Genomic DNA, 18,456 nt, shown 5'->3' on the forward strand with positions numbered 1-18,456 from the left:
GGTGTGAATGTGAGAGTGGATGTGTGTGTGATTGAGGCCCTGAGAAAGACTGGCGACCTGTCCAGGGTGTACCCCGCCTTCGCCCTTCAGTAGCCGGGATAGGCTCCGGCACGCCGCGACCCCGAAAGGGAAAAAGCGGTCAAGAAGATGAATGAATGAATCCAAGTTCAGGAACATTAGAGTGGTACACTCCAGAAACAACTTCAATCTGAGAATGAAAAACAACAAAGTCTTTAGTGTCCCGACTGAAAACAGCAGGTCCACCTCACGCCGGGTCACTGCTGAAGGAGTTGCAGCCTAGAAATACTTTTGCGCACCAAAACGGAAAAACGAAAATCGGACGAGTGTTCGATTTGGTTTTCCGTAATCTCGTTTTTGACACAGGGGGGAACCCGGAAGTAGTTTGGGCAGATTCTTATTGTGAAAATCTGCTGCACTGCCTGCACTGCAGCTGTCTTTCGTCAGGGGGAAGGGATCCTTTTATTATTGTTTTGTGACCGTAACAGGAAAGTCAGAGACCGGAGGACATGACAAAACATCTGTTCCTGGTAAGAATCAGTTTTTTTCATTTTTTTTCAGTCATATGTCTCTGACCATGTGAGTTTGCTACTTTGACAAGCTAGCTATTGCTAACTCCAACACGGGGCATGCACAGAGTTCGGTATAGAGACGAGAACATGTCGTAAAAAAACTCATCTTTTTCTTCAGGATTCATTTTGCGGTTTGGTGACGCTTGATTTATGTGTGAACATGCAGTTGCGGTTGTAAATCAATTCAGTTGCGGTTGTGGATATTTAGTTGCGGTTGTGAATATTAATTTGCACTTTTGAATATTAAAGTCCTTAATTTGAGCCCATTGACTTTTGGTGGTGTGTTTATATTTTTGCAGAAAACATTTATCCTCCATTTTTCTTTTTATTATAAGAGGTTTTTTTTTTAATGACAAATGAAGTACTTTAACCAGGAGAACAGGGTAGAGTTATATGTAATTAATGAACACATTACTGACTGATCAGAGCTCATGATAAAAAGTTTAAACTTGGACTGAAATTCATTTGGACTTGGATCTTCAAGCTAAAAAAAGTGTTGCACTTTACTCAAGTTAAATATGTTATTTATTTTGCATTATTATGTATTTATTGTGTATGAAGGTATTGCTTTTGATTTTTAAATTGGAAACTGTTATTATGTAAAGCACTTTGAGTTATTGCAGTAAGAAAAGTCTTCTACAAATAAAGCTTGATGGATTATAAAGTTAACAACACAACAGTCCTCCTGTCTTTCTTGATGCTATTTACCCGATCAAAACACCTTCCAGAGAGAATCTTATGTTTTTATCACCTTTAGAATACTTATGATTTATTCCATGACGGTTCTAAACGCCACTGACAGCTACTGTCTTTCAGGATCCACTTTAAGGGTATTAAAACTCTTTGCTTTAGGGTCAAGAGGTTATTCAGATCTACAGTTTTACAGTAGATCATCCAATCAGCAGATTCAGTTCCTATAATCCCCCATAAAGATAATTTAAAACACCACAAAAGCCTTTTTTGTCTCTTTAAAATGTGAAAAAACAAACATGTAATCACTTTTAATATTTTCGTTTTTTGTTCATAATTTTCAAGGCTTTTCTCTTTCATTGATGGTTTTACTGTATTTTCCTGTTTTGTTTTTTATGTTTTATGTGGGAGTGAAGTGCACTTCCATTTGTTTTTTGAATAAAATAAAAAAATATATTCACAAAATGTAAAAATTGATTTACTAGAATAAGGATGTCGTAAAACGTAAAATTTTTCTAAGAACAATGTTTTTGATGGAAGTCAAACCTTTTGCTACAATGTAATTTCTTTAGATCAGGATTAATTAATATTTTCTTTTTTTGATTAGATGTTTTCCATTTCATGAAATCAATTTGACTGGTTATGTCAAATATATGTAGTCCAAATTATGTTTACACTGTTTTATGTAGTTAAAATATCACATTTTAAGCCAAAAAAACACTTAAAGGTTTGTAATTTAACAAAGAATCACATGTCAGACTTTTAATAAAAAACAGAAAATCCTTTACAAATTCTTTATTTAGCATAATAGTAAGAAGCCTCTCCTCTGATTTTTTTATACAGTTGAAACTACTTGGATCACAAGGGTACATATTAGTTAGCCCATTTTACAATAATCATTGAAACAATTTTAGGAAGTTCTTATGCACTCATTTTCCTACACAAAATAATCAATATCAAGATCCTATTTTAACTGAGGACCATAACTGCATGCAAGACTAAAAAAAAGAAGACAACTAATCTGTGATAGCTATTGTTATGCCGTTGTTCACCTAATATCAGTTTAATTTACTACAAAAACCAGGGACTTTGTAGAAGAAAGAAAATCTCTTCCTGCAGTACTACGCCCTCTAATGTCAAAAGTACAGAACATACTGGGCTCCCAACTGTACTGATCCAAATGGTTCTGTTCGCCTTCTTTAGTTGGGTTGAGGAGGAAGAAGGCTTTGTCTAAAACCTAGTACAGAATGAAGGAAAAAAAAATCCATTTCTTTTTTGTCTTTTCTTTTCACTCCAGTGTCGTTTTCGTCAAAATAAAAAACAAAAAGGTCCTTGAAACAATCATCAAAACATGATGCAACAAAACAAAAAAGCTCCAGACAAAGTCGCCCTGGAAGCTCAAATGAAAACGTCTGTTTTATAAGAAACGATCAAAGGAGTCGAGCTCCTTTCAACAATGTCGGTAATACTAAAAACTAATAAATGACAAAAAGTTATTAACAAGTGACAGGAACTATATACTGTATTGCCCTTTCGCCATTTTAACGTATGTGCTCATACCCTCCACGGATGGGAATAGTGTTACCAAAGCGACATTTTGCATTTCTCAAACTTGGCCCTTTTAGTTCCCACAGATTCAAGAATAAAAGTGGCGCATTTCCACAACTTCGTCTTAAAAAACCAGGACCAGTGACCTAGAAAACCTTTGGTAAAATATCAATTATCGCAGTACTCTGATGCTTATTTAGAAGGGATGAAGAGTCCACAAGAATCCTTAAGGAAGTCTGAACATGGAGCCAAGAAATTCATGTGGTCCGGTAAACAAAAAGGAGCCTGTGGAACATCCTACCCGTCCAGCGTGGACCCATCAGGCCCGGCATTGACCTTCTAGGTTTAAGACAGATCCATGAGGGCCAACATGGACCCATCAGGCCCAAGATGGACCCACGAGGCCCAGCGTAGACCCTTCAGACCCAAGATGGACCCATGAGGCCCGGCGTTGACCCTTTAGGCCCAGGATTAACCCTTTCAGATTCAAGATGAGGCCCAGTGTGGACCCTTCAGAACCAAGATGCACCAATGAGACCCAGAGTTGATCCTTAAGACCCAAAATGGACCCATGAGGCCCACCATGGATCCTTTTAGGCCATGGACACCAGTGTAACTGTGACAAAAAGGATCAAGTTTGAGAACACCAACAGCATTAGCCACCTCTTTGCCTTCAGGCTGGAAAACCCGTCGCAGCGTCAGAGAGTTCATCCTCCTTCCCCACAACCACGTCACTCACGGCTCGACCCAATGACAACTTTTACACATCCACTGCACATCTGGATGACGAGGCATTTTCTTTGTGTCGCAGAGTTCTTGACTGAGCATGAGCGGAAGCCGAACTGCACCAGCACCACCCTCTCCTCCAAAGGAACCCTTTTAGCATTATATACTGTGATGATGTTAGCGATAAAAAATGACCTATAGTAGTAATTTTATCACAAAGTGGACACCTCAACAGAAGAACTCATTAGTCCATTTTAGAGCCACCTGCGTCAGCAGTTTTCAAAAACAGAGGAAATAAAAGCGAGTATTTGCATTTGATTCACAATGATATTTAAAAAAAACAGATTTTAAAAAGGCATCTGGGGAACCCAAGATAAAAAAAAATTAAAAAAGGAAAAAAAACATACTAAGGCCACAATATTTTGTATACGAATGCTAATCTCACAATGTGACAATCTGTACAAACGGCATGGTGGGACGTTCAGAAATCTCCCTGCATCCCACTCCCACAGATTTACAGAAGAGACGACTTTTGATGAAAACACTGGAAGTCTCTCTTTATATAGGTTGTATATATATCTATCTATATATTTATACGTATGTATAGAGCTGAAGTGACAGTAACACATACCTAATGATGTCTGGAACAAGTGTTGAGGTTTCTGTCCCAAACAAATCCCAACACTGATAAAGATTTCTGGTTCCCTTTACAGTAGAAACAGACTGAATCTGGAGGGTTTTTAGGCTGGATTTTCAACCTGAAAGAGGAAACTAACGTCTCATTGTGAATGCACCAAAGAACGAAATAAACTGGACCTTTTTTCCTGCCTGTTTTGGTCACAGTTGTTGCCGTAAGTATTATTTCTACAGTGAAATGTTTTAATCTTTAACTTCTAGCTTAAAACAGAAAATCTGTTTTATCAAATCTGACCTGCACTGACAGTTCTGTTACAAAAAAATCTGTAGCACTTTACCCCTCCCACTAAAAGCCTCTTTTTTTTTCAAAAGAAATCAAGGCAAACATGACCTGGTGTCCTTCTGGATTGCTGCCAGATGTGGATTATTTTGTGGAGGGAGGGGGCAAATTTAGTATAAAACAGGACCATTGTTCATCACAAAGAAGTTTCATGTTAAAAAAAAGAACAGTAAAAAGTGAAAAAAAAACCCCTAAAAGTTCATCGTTTATTCCAAGAATGGAGATGCGGCGTCCGGCTGAGCGAGAATGCGACTCCACTCGGCCCAGAGCTGAGAAAGAGGAAACCCTGTGGCTCGTCCCGTCGGCGGTGGCGCTGTGGATGCAGGGAGGGTGGAATGTCAGACTGCCAGCCGTCCTGGAGGTGGATGCAGGGGACTCCAGGTGGGGGGTGCGGGTGGGGCCTCCTGGGGGTAGGGGCGTGGCTCACAGCATGGCTGGTTTTCTACTTTAGCTACGCTGCGACCCTGGCACAACCGCCGATGTCGCAGCAGCCGGTCTGTGCGTGAAAAGTTCTTCAAGAGACACAATTACACAAAATTACACAATTAGCAAAACATTTACATGTATTGGAATTTTTAAATATTTCAATAGTTATTTTTTAATATCTTGCAATAACGATGTATATCACCAAATATTTGTCAAATCTGAACATTGTGTGGCTCAAAAAAGAAATGTGTTGCGATAAACTGATTCCTTTATCGAGATAAAGTTCTATTGATATATATCGTTATCATTTGATCGTCAAGGCTTACACACAAGTGATGTGAAAGTGTGGACTTCTCTGAGCATACCTGCTGGCACCGTTCGCACTGATAAGGCTTCTCCCCGCTGTGGACACGCTTGTGTCTCTCGAGGTGGTAGCGCTGAATAAACCTCATGTCACACATGTCACATGCAAATGGCTTCTCTCCTGAAGAGCATACAAATACAAAGTCAATGCATCAATTTTAGAGCCTTTTGCCATCAGAATGTGTCACTTTCTTCTACTAATCTTTCACTCCAGAATGAATTTGCAAGACTTAAAAAAACAAACAGGAAATAAAAGATTCGCTGCTCTGATTTAAAAGGCCTCTTCATCAACTCATTATGTGTAGATCAGAGTGGAGTTTCTTCTTTTCGTGGCCCAGATCTTTACATCACAGTCACCCCACAAACTGGGTTCAGTTTTCTTATTTTTAGACTGGTTCAACATCCCATCAAATGACGTGACAATCCAAACTCGAGTTTGTTGTTATCCCGTAAGCGACGGCGCCCGACTGGGTCAGAGGGGCGCCGGGGGAGGAACGCATACCCGTATGAGTGAGGCTGTGTCTCTCCAGGTGGTTACGCTGTATAAACCTCATGTCACACATGGAACAAGCATACGGCTTCACCCCTACACACACAGAGCAACATATTAGCCCTAACGCCCACAGCTGCAAGAAAGACAAGTTCAAGCTCAAGCTCGCTCTATGACTAAAAGATCTGGAGAGTTGACTCCTCCCACAACAGAAATGACCTGCATTCTCCACTGATGTGGTTCAGAGGTGATGCTGGTGTCTGAAATGCAGTTTTTAGAGAAAATGCTTTTGTTGTAACTCTAAAAACTAAAAAATCTATTCAACATATTTAAAACATAAAATGACTTTGAATCAATTAAGGTGTGTTTTTAATGTAAATGTACTTTTTACTATTTAAATGATCAAGAGTAATGCAGTACTACACAAATGATATATTAACAGAGACTAAGCCTGAATTTAGAAGTTAGTTTTGTGTAATATATTAAAAACATAATTTTGGAAATATTTTCTAAATGTATTACATTATGGGGTCAACGTTTACCAATACTGAAATGTTAAGACTTGATCAATATCAGCGACCAGACAACAAACTTAATGACGCACACAAAGAAAAAAAAACATGATTTAGGCTGTACATTTAAATTTTGGCTTCAAATTACAACAAAAACTAAAACTGGGATTCTAGCTCTGAATCTCAAAGGCCCAGACGACTCAACCAGGAGGTTGCATACTTTATTGTTTAGGTAATATCCCCCTGACTACCAACAACGAAAAGTTGTCCTTTCAGATTTCCCCCAATCACTGCATACTACTGAATTCCCTCATTTTAATATCTACAATTGACATTTGGCGCTTTTTAATTATGCTGAATGTGAAGGGGCGGGGCTCTGGGAATTGTAGTTTTTGGTGGATTAAATAAATATGGACATTTTTTTCCTTTGGTGGTCAAGAGGATGCAAGGGCAAATTAAAAGCAAATACAGGAATTGTAAAATGTAAAAATAATAAAAACAAAAGTTTAGATGTTTCAAATGCTCTATGATTTAACCCTTTGACACCAGAGTTCCAGTGTTCAGAAAGTCTTTGAATTACCATAACTCTTCAAAATTTTAAAATGTAATTGGATTACGACAAGGATAAAAGCAGTTTTTCACTGATTTGTAACACTTTACAGAAGGAGTATCAGAAGGGACAGTGTCCCACGTGTTTTCCAACATAACTGCCATTGAAGCTCCTTATTGGCCAAACACATCTGATCCATGTGATCAACAGGAGAGAAGACTGGATTTCTGGAAAACATGCAGGAGGCCAGCCATCGAGGCCTGGATTTAGATACCCCAGCTTTACAGCTGCTTTTCAAAGTCAAAGAGTTACAGTAGTTCAAACAGTTTGTTTTATTTTGTGTCAATGGCAGCGTCTCCAGTGTTAAAGGATTAAAAAAAAGAGAAAATGCAATATTTCTTTTAAATTCTTATAAATATTTATTTCTTATGTCATTTTTGACAAATATAAGATCAAATATTTTGATTTACCTGTAAAAGTAATAATTGCATTAATTACTTACATATGAGTATTTTTCAGTCAATTTTCGCCTGATTATCCTGTGTTTGATATGTATTTGTGTGGATATAAACCTCTGTTAGTTGTCTTGTTTAAACACTTATTCTTGTTTGATTTGTTGAAATTAACCGTTTCCAACTGAATCTAGAATATTCAGAAACAGTGATTTAACAATAATAAGAGCCTTCTAAATATTTATGTTATAAATAATATTTTGTTATATATTGTATAACATATTTCAGTTATAAATCCTCAAATAATAACTATGGAATCAGAAGTGTTCAAAATTTGTCCAAGCAGGACCATTTGAGACCTGCTTTCATCTTCATAAAGTGGTCATGTCAGTCAGAGCTTTTCACAATGGCACACTGAGGACTCCTAAAGCTGTCATCTTTTATGTAGCAAAGAATAATGAGTAAAAGTAACTGAAATGTTTTCTTCTACGACATAAAGTAACTTTGGGGTATTGATTTGTAAACGTTTACTGACTAAAACCCTGAAAGAGTTCTGTATAGAATGTGAGGGTAGGTGCACTGCGGCGTACCCGTATGAGTGAGGCTGTGTCTCACCAGGTGGTAACGCTGAACAAACCTCATGTCACACATGGTGCAAGCAAAAGGTTTCACACCTAAACGCAGAGCACCAATATATTATTTACAAGAATTTGGCTTTCTGGTTTTCACAATTTATCAAACATTTTTAACTGTTTACAATTGATGGGTTGTTAACCATTTTTCATTTGTTCTAACTTCTAAAATTGACAAAAATAGGCTGGAAAAATAAATCCTGGCTTGACGTGTGTTACCTGAACTATGAATCCACATCTTCACACATCTCATGATGAGCTGATGATTTCATAGTGTAGCGTGTGAGCCAAAATCTGACTAAATATGTATCAGAAGTATACACTGAATGAACAAAAGCTGATGAGAAAACCTAAACCTGTCACATAAGACGTTGGTGCGGATCTGAGTGACATGGGTAAGGTGGGCGGACGCATACCCATATGAGTGAGGCTGTGTCTCGCCAGGTGGTAGCGCTGAAAAAACCTCTTGTCGCACATGGTGCAAGCATAAGGTTTCACACCTAAACGCAGAGTAGCAATATTATATCACTTTACTTCCACTGTTATGCAATAAACACCTGAGCTATTGGTTATTAACCACACATTGACCAACACATGCAGGAAAACAAAAATACTGCAAATGGAAAGAAATACTTCACAACTGATCATCCAATTCAAAAGATTTTCCAATTAATTTACAATTTAATAGAACTTGCAAGACATGTGTTTGCTATTTTTGTATGCATTTCAGACTATATTTATAAAGAAACAGGAGGTTTAGATATTAGGGTGTGTGCTGTTGGGTTTTCAAGCTTTTAAAGACCCACTCCAATGACAATGGCATTCTTAACATGTTCTTGTGGCATTTTTCTTATGATGGACATAAAGAAAATTTATCGCAATTTATAAACTGTCCAATCAGGTGCCTCAGTAACTTTAGAAACATTTGACAGATTCTTCTAAATCTGCTTTTAGTGTGAGGGGTGTGGCCTTCTAAAGAGTTCACTAATAATTGGAAAGTGGTCACCGTAGAAGTAGAATTAGCCAACACAGACCAATCATGTCTTACTGAGGACGCCTGTTCGGTGATGGAAATACTGGGTAAAAATAGCGGATGAACTGACTTAATTTGGTTGGAACCAGAAGTAAGTCATTTTTATGGGCTACATTCGTGTAACAGGCGTTTTGTTTCAGTTGCTGAATTCCACCAAATTCAGAGTCAGTTGTTGGTTTGTAAACATTTGAATGAGCATGCACGCTTAGACGTGCTCCTCCTTGTGTCAGTACTTTGCAACTATATTATTTGTTCAATTGATTGTTAGTTTGTTCCAACTAGAATATTAATTAGGAATTGCGCAGCGACAATTTTCCATAGTTTGTGTTTTATTTTTTTATTTGCCTTAAACGAGCTTGTGTGTCATTTCTTGGGAACTCCTCAAGGTTTGCACCATTTTTCATGGATGTTTATGTTAACTTTTCTTTCTTTTTGTGCATTTTTCAACCGTTAGGGGGAAACATGGAGCAAAATTTGGGACAGCAGTGTAAAGTATGTTTTCCGTTAACCAGTTTAACCCTTGTGCTCTCTTATGGGGTCCTGATGACCCACCCTTACATTGATGTGTGATCACTCCCATGATAAAGGTGGACAGGATTTTATGTCTGCCACGGACGCCAGTGAAGATAAAAAAATCCTTGGAAAAAAAGTTCAGCGTGCCGTCTTGTGACGTCCAGATGACCCCACTTTTAATGTAAACATACCTAGGATAGGACAAGGATTAAAAAAAAACTGACTCAACGTCCAAGCATGATCTTTATTCACTAGAACTCAATGCAGGGCATCAAAATCGAACCAGTTAAACTCGCTAAGTCCAGTTCACTTATACCAGGGGTCAGCAGCCTTTCATAGTTAAAGAGCCATTTGGGCTCGTTTTTTTACTGATCAAAACCTAGTAGTCTTACTTTAGCCTTTAAGAAATTTGGATTTGCATTCATTACTTTCTTTTTTTTTAATAATAAATATGAATTTTGTAATTTTTTGGCATGAACAAAAGCAAAAATGTACAAATAACCTAGCATCTCTCAAAATGTTATTTTATTTTTACTTAAAAAACATGCTCTGTACTAAACAGGATCATCTCAGTGCGGCTCTGGGTAGCTAGTAACTATTGTTGTGCAGCATAAGATAACATCGCTTTTAACTCATAAAAGACCAAACTTTTTATCAAAGTTTTGATTGGAATTTAAAATCTGTTCATTCTGGAGGCAGCGGAGAGCAAACAAGAAGTCTTCAGGTCAGCAGGGATGTGAAAAACTACAAAGTTTATCATCTCTGTGCACCTCAGCAATAATTTTAAAACACATTTAACTAATCTAAATTAAAGAAATGCTAATTAAGTAATCCTTACTTTAAAGAAATGCTATTTTATTTTTCTTGTATTCATTTATTTTTGTTCTTTTTCCCCTCAGCAGTCTTACACTGCTGGGTTTTGTTATTTTAGTTTGGGGTTGGACCCTGGTAGTCTTAGATTGTGAGCTTTGTTTATTTGTTTTCTTTAGGTAGTCTAGGTTAGGCAGCTATTAGCAGAGAGCTGCTGAATCAGACAGTCAACATGGCTGGATCAGCAGTCTCCCTAACTTATTTTATGTTTGGCCAAGGAGCCACCATGGAGAGATAAAAGAGCCACATGTGGATCTGGACCCTGTCTTATACAGTCAATATTGGTAAGCTAGCGGGAGGGCATGTAACCAAAGGGATGATGGAAAATGAGAATAGGCTTACTGCCCCTAACAGTTCCCCCCACAGTTCAAGAGGCAAATTTTCAATTAACTACTGGTACTGTGCGGAAATTATGTCTTAGAAAACTGCAGTTTTGGCTAAAAAACAGCATAATTATAATAAAAAGACCACTAGGAACACTGAAAATACATTAAAAGATGATCAGAGTGGGACTTTAAATTCAAAATGTAATTTGAACCTCAACAACATTTTTTCTAATGTATCCTTGACTAAGAGTGTAGTTTTAGTTAATGTTTATTGGGAGTGGTTTGGACATGTGAGGGTAGGTGCACTGAGGCGTACCCGTATGAGTGAGGCTGTGTCTCGCCAGGTGGTAACGCTGAACAAACCTCATGTCACACATGGTGCAAGCGTAAGGTTTCACACCTAAACGCAGAACATTATGTGATTATTCTCAAACTTTGTGCGCAGACTGTGTTCACAATCCATCAATAAGCAATTAAATGTCAAATGGCTGTTCGGAATTGATGGGTTGTTAACCAATATTTCAAATTGAGATTTGGTTAAAGAAACACATCAAACTGATTTAAATCCACAACTTAACACATCACATGAGCTGATGATGCTTTTGTACTGATTGATTTATCTGATCATTTAGGACATGAAGATCATCTTCTGCTCAGTTGGACAGAATGTGCATTAAATACCATAATCTGATCACTGTCGCTAACAATACCCTGATACAGTTAGACATCAGTGACATGGGTAAGGTGGGCAGACGCATACCCATATGAGTGAGGCTGTGTCTCGCCAGGTGGTAGCGCTGAAAAAACCTCTTGTCGCACATGGTGCAAGCATAAGGTTTCACACCTAAATGCAAAGTAGCAATATTATTTGCTTAACAATGTTTATTCGTAGGAATAAAAAAATTGGTTATTAACCACATAAACCGCCAATTTAAACAAATACTAGATTAATTTACATTGAAAATAATCAAAAAACATTAGAATTCTGTCTTGAAGTTTCATTCTTAACTTAAAAAAAAAACAGATTATTCCCCAAAATATAGAAAAACTAATAACTTCACATATTTTTAAGCCAATATTTACATATATGTACCAAGTATACATATGTAACACAAAATGACACTGATGGTCACGGGTGCGGACCCATACCCGTATGAGTGAGGCTGTGTCTCGCCAGGTGGTAACGCTGAAAAAACTTCATGTCACACATGGTGCAAGCGTAAGGTTTCACACCTAAAATCAACACAAAATAACCAAATATTCCCTTTAAAATGTTATAGATCTTATTTCAGTTGATATCTGTGGTTAATAACCAATGTCATAGTTGCTTATGAGAGAACAAGATCATAAGTTGTCCATAAATCCTCTCAAATACATAAACTATGGTGTCATCTAATGAAAATCATACAACTAGAAATTAAATATGACAGTAATAAATAAGTATATTAATGTTACTGCATCCTAATCCTGCGACTGAGTTAAAAAGTGTTTGACAACATATGAACAGGACTGTCTTTAACACAATGGTCTGATCTGAGTGACATGGGTAAGGTGGGCAGACGCATACCCATATGAGTGAGGCTGTGTCTCGCCAGGTGGTAGCGCTGAAAAAACCTCTTGTCACACATGGTGCAAGCGTACGGCTTCACCCCTACGCACACAAAGTACCAGCTTTAGCAGAAACAACTCAACTGCCAAAAATGACCAACGTCAAACTTTACTAATTGCTTAGTAAAGTTTAGCTGCACTTATCAGCGCTTTGTTGCAACTGGTAATTCCAGTTAGTTTTCAACGCTCTGCTATTCCAATTAGAAATTACAGTTTCAACACCTAAAGCTCATCAGTAGCTATCTCAGTTTAAAAAAAACCTTTAAAAGAAAGCAAAAAATAACTAAAACTAACAGACAAAAAATAAACTAGAAACATACCAACAAGCACAACAACAAATTTCACCACAAAGCCAATAAATCAAAAATATCCACTTTAAATTGATTAATTTTATCACGCTGATCGCAGAAGTTAAGACAATTTAAGGCAGTTGGCAAACAACTACGTTTAACAGACATGTATACAGTGATTTTTAATTCACATGTTCACATTCAACAAAAGGGGGTTTTCAAAACTTCCACAATGACAATAAAACTACCATAAAACATCCATCGTTTTAGAAAATGATGCAATGAGAAAACGTAAAGATTGAAAATATGCCTCTACCATCTCCTTGCCATGAAGCATTTTTGAACAGAGGCTAAAATGTCCTCACCTTTACTTTGAATGTGAAATGACACAAAAACTGGACTGTGAGCAGTCATGTTCACATTTGTAAGGTTTTCTTTAGTTTGTCAAAGAATACATTTTTTTTTATCAAATACTTTTTAGGAAAAGTGCAAGTCTGAGGGAAATTCCAGGAAGCAGATGTTTGTTCCTGTTATTGGCACAGATGAAAAAATGGTTCCTTCAGTTTCTGCAAACTTGTAAAACTTTAATGCCATAATGCAAACATTTTTAATCCCAATTAGAGTCAATTCAAAGCAGTTTTGATGAAAGTTTCACGGAGCCTTAAATACATCACCCAGGAAGAAAATTTACTTTTCTCCAAACAGACACCATTAAATTTGTATTTCCTCAGGTTGCAAGGGGCTGGAGATCACTGTCAACCAACAATCAATTCAATTTCAATCCAATTAAACCACAATTTAACACAAATCAAGGACACATTTCTATGTAAAAGTTATAGATTTGTTTAAATATTTATTATTTTCACAAAACTAGTGATTTAAATTAAGCATTTTTTTAAATGTATCAATCTCTTATATTAAAAACTAACTAAAAACTGCTCTTTTGAATGGAAAAAATACATTACTACATAAATTACTTAATGGATTTAAAAAAATAAAAACTGCATTTTCTAAGTAAATTTGGATTCCTATTATAAGGTTTTAACCCAGCTTCATTATGATCAAATCTCTCGCAAGAATTTGAAGTTTCCTTCAAACAATAGGAAAAAAATTGTCGACATTATCTTCTTTGTAACTTTTCCCAAACACAGATAAACACAATTCAAAACAAGGTTAGAGGTACTAAAGATCTAACAAATTAAATTACAGATTTACCAGGAACTTTAAAAACAAGCTGTCAGGGTGTTCAGGGACTGAGCAACATTTACAGTGTTCAAACAGAAACTTGGTCCACCTCAACAGTCCCGCCCACAACTCGAATTTGCAATGAACTACTGCCACTCTGCAGAAACTATGTTCTAGAACACGACGTAGGTTTTTGGATAAAAATGGCAGAATTGTAATTTTAAAAAAAGAAAAAAACAAAACAAAAGGGATTGCTGTTACAATAGATCAAAATATGGTCATTTAGCATGTAAGCTAATGTTACAGTCACACGTACAACTGTCACAGCGCAAGGAGGAGGGACCAGCAGAATCTTCAAGATTTCATGCTGCTGCCTAATTCTTTTTAAAAAATTGTTGGGGGTGATCATAAATGTAGGCAGTCGGGTGGCAGTCGGGCTGCCAGTCAGCTGTCGCTTGATTTGGTATTGGCATCATCCCCGCATGTCACTCAAGTGCCACCGCGAGAATGTGCCTGGACGGCCACTGAGAAAAATCGTCCAATCACAACAGAATTTTTCATTTTTTTCCCCATTACAAATGCCAAATTTGCTGAAAAACTTGCATTTAGGTTGCGGTGCCGAGGCATTTTGGGATATGTGACCGTAACCTAACATGTCTCAAATTCAGCAGCTATAACAGAAACTGAATGTATAAGAACAAAACACTTAACGTGCCTTTATAAAAGGAGATTCATGGATGGAACGTTTTTTTGGACTAAACTGGGATAAACATCATCTCACGGATTAAATCAGAAAATGTGGATGTGTGATGCCCATACTTAAAATTTCCACCAAACTAGTTTTAATTTGTTATTATTTAGTATGTCCTGATCAGAAAAAAAAACTCACTAAACATTTTACAGGTCTATTTATGACACTTATTAATATTTTTATTCAAGGGTGAAATTTAATGTGGAAACAAAAATCTCTTGCATTTGGTTTGACAGAAAGACAACAAGCATTTTCCTTTTCTTTACAAAGATCGGACCTGACCCAGAGGAGTATCCTGGTGTTATAATTGCAGCTGTGAACTAAACAAATGTTGGTATTCATGTCATTTCAAAAACAAAGTAAGGTACGGGTACTTTCACATGAGCACATTTTAAACAAAACGTTACGACAACAAAGTATGAAATGCCAGCAGACCAACAGAAAGCGACACAAACTCGAGTTTGAAGCAGCCAAGTGAAGGATCATTTTGAGGCGCATGCATGAGCCAAGTCAGGGAGCGACAGAGCCGAGATGTAGAATACAAAATAATAATACAAGGTAAAGAAAACAAACACAAGGACATACCTGTATGGGTAAGACTGTGTCTCTCCAGCTGGTAACGCTGAATAAACCGCATGTCACACATGGTACAAGCATACGGCTTCACACCTGAACAAAACAAAAGTGTTTAAGGCTTCAACACACTTGTGATGTTAAAAAAACAAACAGACAATAATAAAAAATAAATAAACATTCTAAATTTCGTGCTACTATCATGCTGCATAAATGAAATGTTAGGCATTACACCTAAAAGGTCAAGTTTCAGAGATCAAATTAGTCAAAAACTGGTGCTGTTTGGTCCACACTGTGATGCTCCAGCATCAAACTCTTGAGAAACGATCAGAAAAATCTCAATTGATTTTTTTTTTAGTCAGACACAGTAAAGTTTTGCCTGTGAAAGGCTAATACGTCAGACTGTAGATGTCTGCACTCGACATGCTTTTAAGTGTAATGCATTCCAATATTGGGAAAGAAAACCAGCAAAATTGCCACTATAGTTACTTGAAATCAAGGTTACTGACAGACTCACTTCTTCAGCGGACAGTTTTTCCAACAAAGCCTAAAAATTCTATTATAGATTTGATTTAGCAGGAAACTGAGCTATGAATGATGACAGCTTAAAACATAAAGGATCTGAGGAATAAATAAAAAAATGGATTACAGGGATAATTAAAAGGAGCAATTAATGCAGGCATACCGGTATGTGTGAGGGTGTGTCTCGCCAAATGGTAACGTTGGAAGAACCTCATGTCACACATGGAGCAAGCGTATGGCTTCACCCCTAAATGTATACAATACCAAATTTTAGGGAACACAAAGGCTCTCATGAACGGTTATACACTAGTTAATACAGCAAAGTCTTCATTTTCATGGCTAAGTATTTTCAAGTTAAATCAATCTTTATTTATAAAGCACTTTTCATATAAAGTAGTACATTGCTTTTGGACATAAAGCAATGAGATAAGTTGACAAATGTGGAGAAATAACTATATTTATATTAGGGTGCTTTCACACTGTGACTAAAGTTTAATGTGTTTTTACTGGGATAGTCTGGTGCAAACCAACAATTGTCCTCTCTTCTGAAAAAAGGGTTTCTGGTCATGCGGACGTGACTGTTCTCAAATTGTGGAGTTAAAAGGATGCAAATGCTGGACATTTTGACTGAAAAAACAGGATGCCTAAAAAGTGAATAAAGAAAAGCAAACTTTATTTAAAAAAAAAGATGGAAATGTTGAGTTGGTAAAAATGATCGAATGTGGTAAAGGGAGTTTTTTACTCACAGCCAGGAAACAAACTGCACTAACAAGTTTTCTTTTCCATTTTTTTCTCTTCTTTCTGAGCAGGATTTAACAAATATTAGAATTTTGAAGAAGTTGGAGTTGACTATTACTGTAATTTCCAGACTATTAGCTGCTACATTTTTCCACATGCTTTGAACTTAAAAATGATTTATAGATTTTTACAGACTTGGAACAAATGGAAGCATGAAGAGCGTTATAAAACTACGTCTAAAATAAACTTGCTTTTATTTTTATTCTATGAATGAGATTTTATTGATTGAAAGATAGTATATGGCAGTCACTTGCAGTTTCTGGACAAAAACAATCTTTATTTTAGAAATTAGGTGGATGACAAATCTAGATCAGCACATCCAGCTGTGGCAGGTGGAGAGGACCTGTCAGCTATCAGAAATCCAATAATGAGGAGACCGATTAATATTTTATTTTAGAGGTGGAGGATTTTCAAAAACTAGTACCAGGATTGTCTTAAATTAGCAGTTACTGAAAAAAAATAAATCCTGTTGCTCCACAACCAAAATAAAAGAAGGCTCGACCTCTTCATTCATTCAGAGTCCTGACAGATACAGTAGCACCGAAACTTTTCATATCGATGCTGGTCTTTGGCATAGATGAAAAGGTCCCCACTCGTTCTCACTTTGCTCCCCCCAAAAATTCACAGTTAGGCTTTCCGTTTACAGTTGGAGTCTTCAGATGACTGCTTTGAAGCGGCACCTGTTCCTCTTTGTCCATTTGAAGATTCCCTGATGATCGCTTTTCATCTTCCGTCTCATTTTTGAAAAGTATTAAAAAATCACTCATTTACAAGCTACAAGTAATTGCACTATTCATTATTCCACTCAATAAAATCTCAATCACACGTTGAAGTTTATTTTTGACGTGTTATTGTCTTAATGTCAGTCATGGCAGAGCGGCAGGACGTCGATTAAAAAGACAGTTTGTAGTGTAAATACCCCAGGTAACAAGTGCAACCTATATAGCCACAATATTCTTTTTTAATTGAGCGGGTGCGGCTTAAATTCAGGTGGGCTCTATAGTCCAGAAATTATGGTAAACTAATTTATTTAAAGTTGGGATATCAATAGCATTCATGCAAACCAGCTCTGCAGGACTAGCTCAGTGTGAAAGCACCCTAAGCTGTAATCAAGTCAAAGGCAAGCACGGCAGTGAAAACAAAAGACAAACAACTGCTGCTTTTGTCGAGAGGCATAAATAAAACTTCTACCCGTATGGGTGAGAGTGTGTCTTGCAAGGTGGTATCTCTGGAAAAATCTCATGTCACACATGGAGCAAGCATATGGCTTCACCCCTGCACAGACAGAGCAAAGTACTTTAAAAAACAACACATGGAACTTAACAGGACACACTCATTTTATGTATCCAGACATGCCAAAAAGAGAGACAGAAATACAGGGAAAAATCTTAAGACTATCCTTACCTATGCATACAAATGGCTTAATATAGTCTAATTTAAGATTCTATAAACATTTTAAGAGTATTTCACAGGCAAAACATAATTAAACAGTCTAAAACACTGCCCTTAAGCATAAAAACTGGTTCTTAAATTCCTAAAAAAAAGATGTAATTGTACTTAAACACCAGGGAGGAATCAACCTAAAATGGGTATTTGGGTATAATATAGGAGGATGAACCCATACCCGTGTGAGTCAGGCTGTGTCTCGCCAAGTGGTATCGTTGAAAAAATCTCATATCACACATGGAGCAAGCGTATGGCTTCACCCCTACACATATAAATATAAATATTAGCTTCAGATAATTAAGGTTTCAACACATGAACATCAACTATAACCTATAAATACATTTTGTTTGCATCTACGCAACCTTGCACACATTTCATTTGATTTTTCTTTAGAATTTGTGAGCATTCTGGCAATTATAAAGAATAAGTTAAGTCACTGCATGGAAAAATCAGAGTATTTTATAGTTTATTCACATGTCTGGATACATCTCTTTGTGCTTAAATCTGAATTTTTGAAGCAGTTACTTGTTTTGATCCAGGTAAACTTGTTGACATTGCTTTAAATAAGTATGTAGAAGACGTTTAA

General features: G+C 36.9%; 1 protein-coding gene across 32 annotated transcripts in view; it reads right to left on the bottom strand.

Annotated features, from left to right (window-relative positions):
* Positions 1-2,060: 2,060 nt before the first annotated feature.
* Positions 2,061-18,456, bottom strand: part of znf740a (zinc finger protein 740a) — a 28,617-nt gene continuing 12,221 nt past the window's right edge. For 9 of the 32 annotated variants that reach the window (XM_024269089.2, XM_024269097.2, XM_024269088.2 and 6 more), the window contains 13 exons: positions 18,049-18,132; positions 17,616-17,699; positions 15,790-15,873; positions 15,117-15,200; positions 12,265-12,348; positions 11,847-11,930; positions 11,458-11,541; positions 11,014-11,097; positions 8,372-8,455; positions 7,914-7,997; positions 5,822-5,905; positions 5,322-5,440; positions 2,061-5,042 (listed from right to left, as the gene is read on the bottom strand). In XM_024269089.2, the coding sequence (XP_024124857.1) occupies positions 4,869-5,042; positions 5,322-5,440; positions 5,822-5,905; positions 7,914-7,997; positions 8,372-8,455; positions 11,014-11,097; positions 11,458-11,541; positions 11,847-11,930; positions 12,265-12,348; positions 15,117-15,200; positions 15,790-15,873; positions 17,616-17,699; positions 18,049-18,132 (1,217 nt within the window). In that variant the 3' untranslated portion in view covers positions 2,061-4,868. The remainder of the gene's footprint in view (positions 5,043-5,321; positions 5,441-5,821; positions 5,906-7,913; positions 7,998-8,371; positions 8,456-11,013; positions 11,098-11,457; positions 11,542-11,846; positions 11,931-12,264; positions 12,349-15,116; positions 15,201-15,789; positions 15,874-17,615; positions 17,700-18,048; positions 18,133-18,456) is intronic. The other 23 variants (XM_036211881.1, XM_036211880.1, XM_036211878.1 and 20 more) reach the window with 16 other exon arrangements.

Source organism: Oryzias melastigma, linkage group LG5 (assembly GCF_002922805.2).
Source record: "Oryzias melastigma strain HK-1 linkage group LG5, ASM292280v2, whole genome shotgun sequence".
In the NCBI taxonomy this organism is placed as follows: domain Eukaryota; kingdom Metazoa; phylum Chordata; class Actinopteri; order Beloniformes; family Adrianichthyidae; genus Oryzias; species Oryzias melastigma.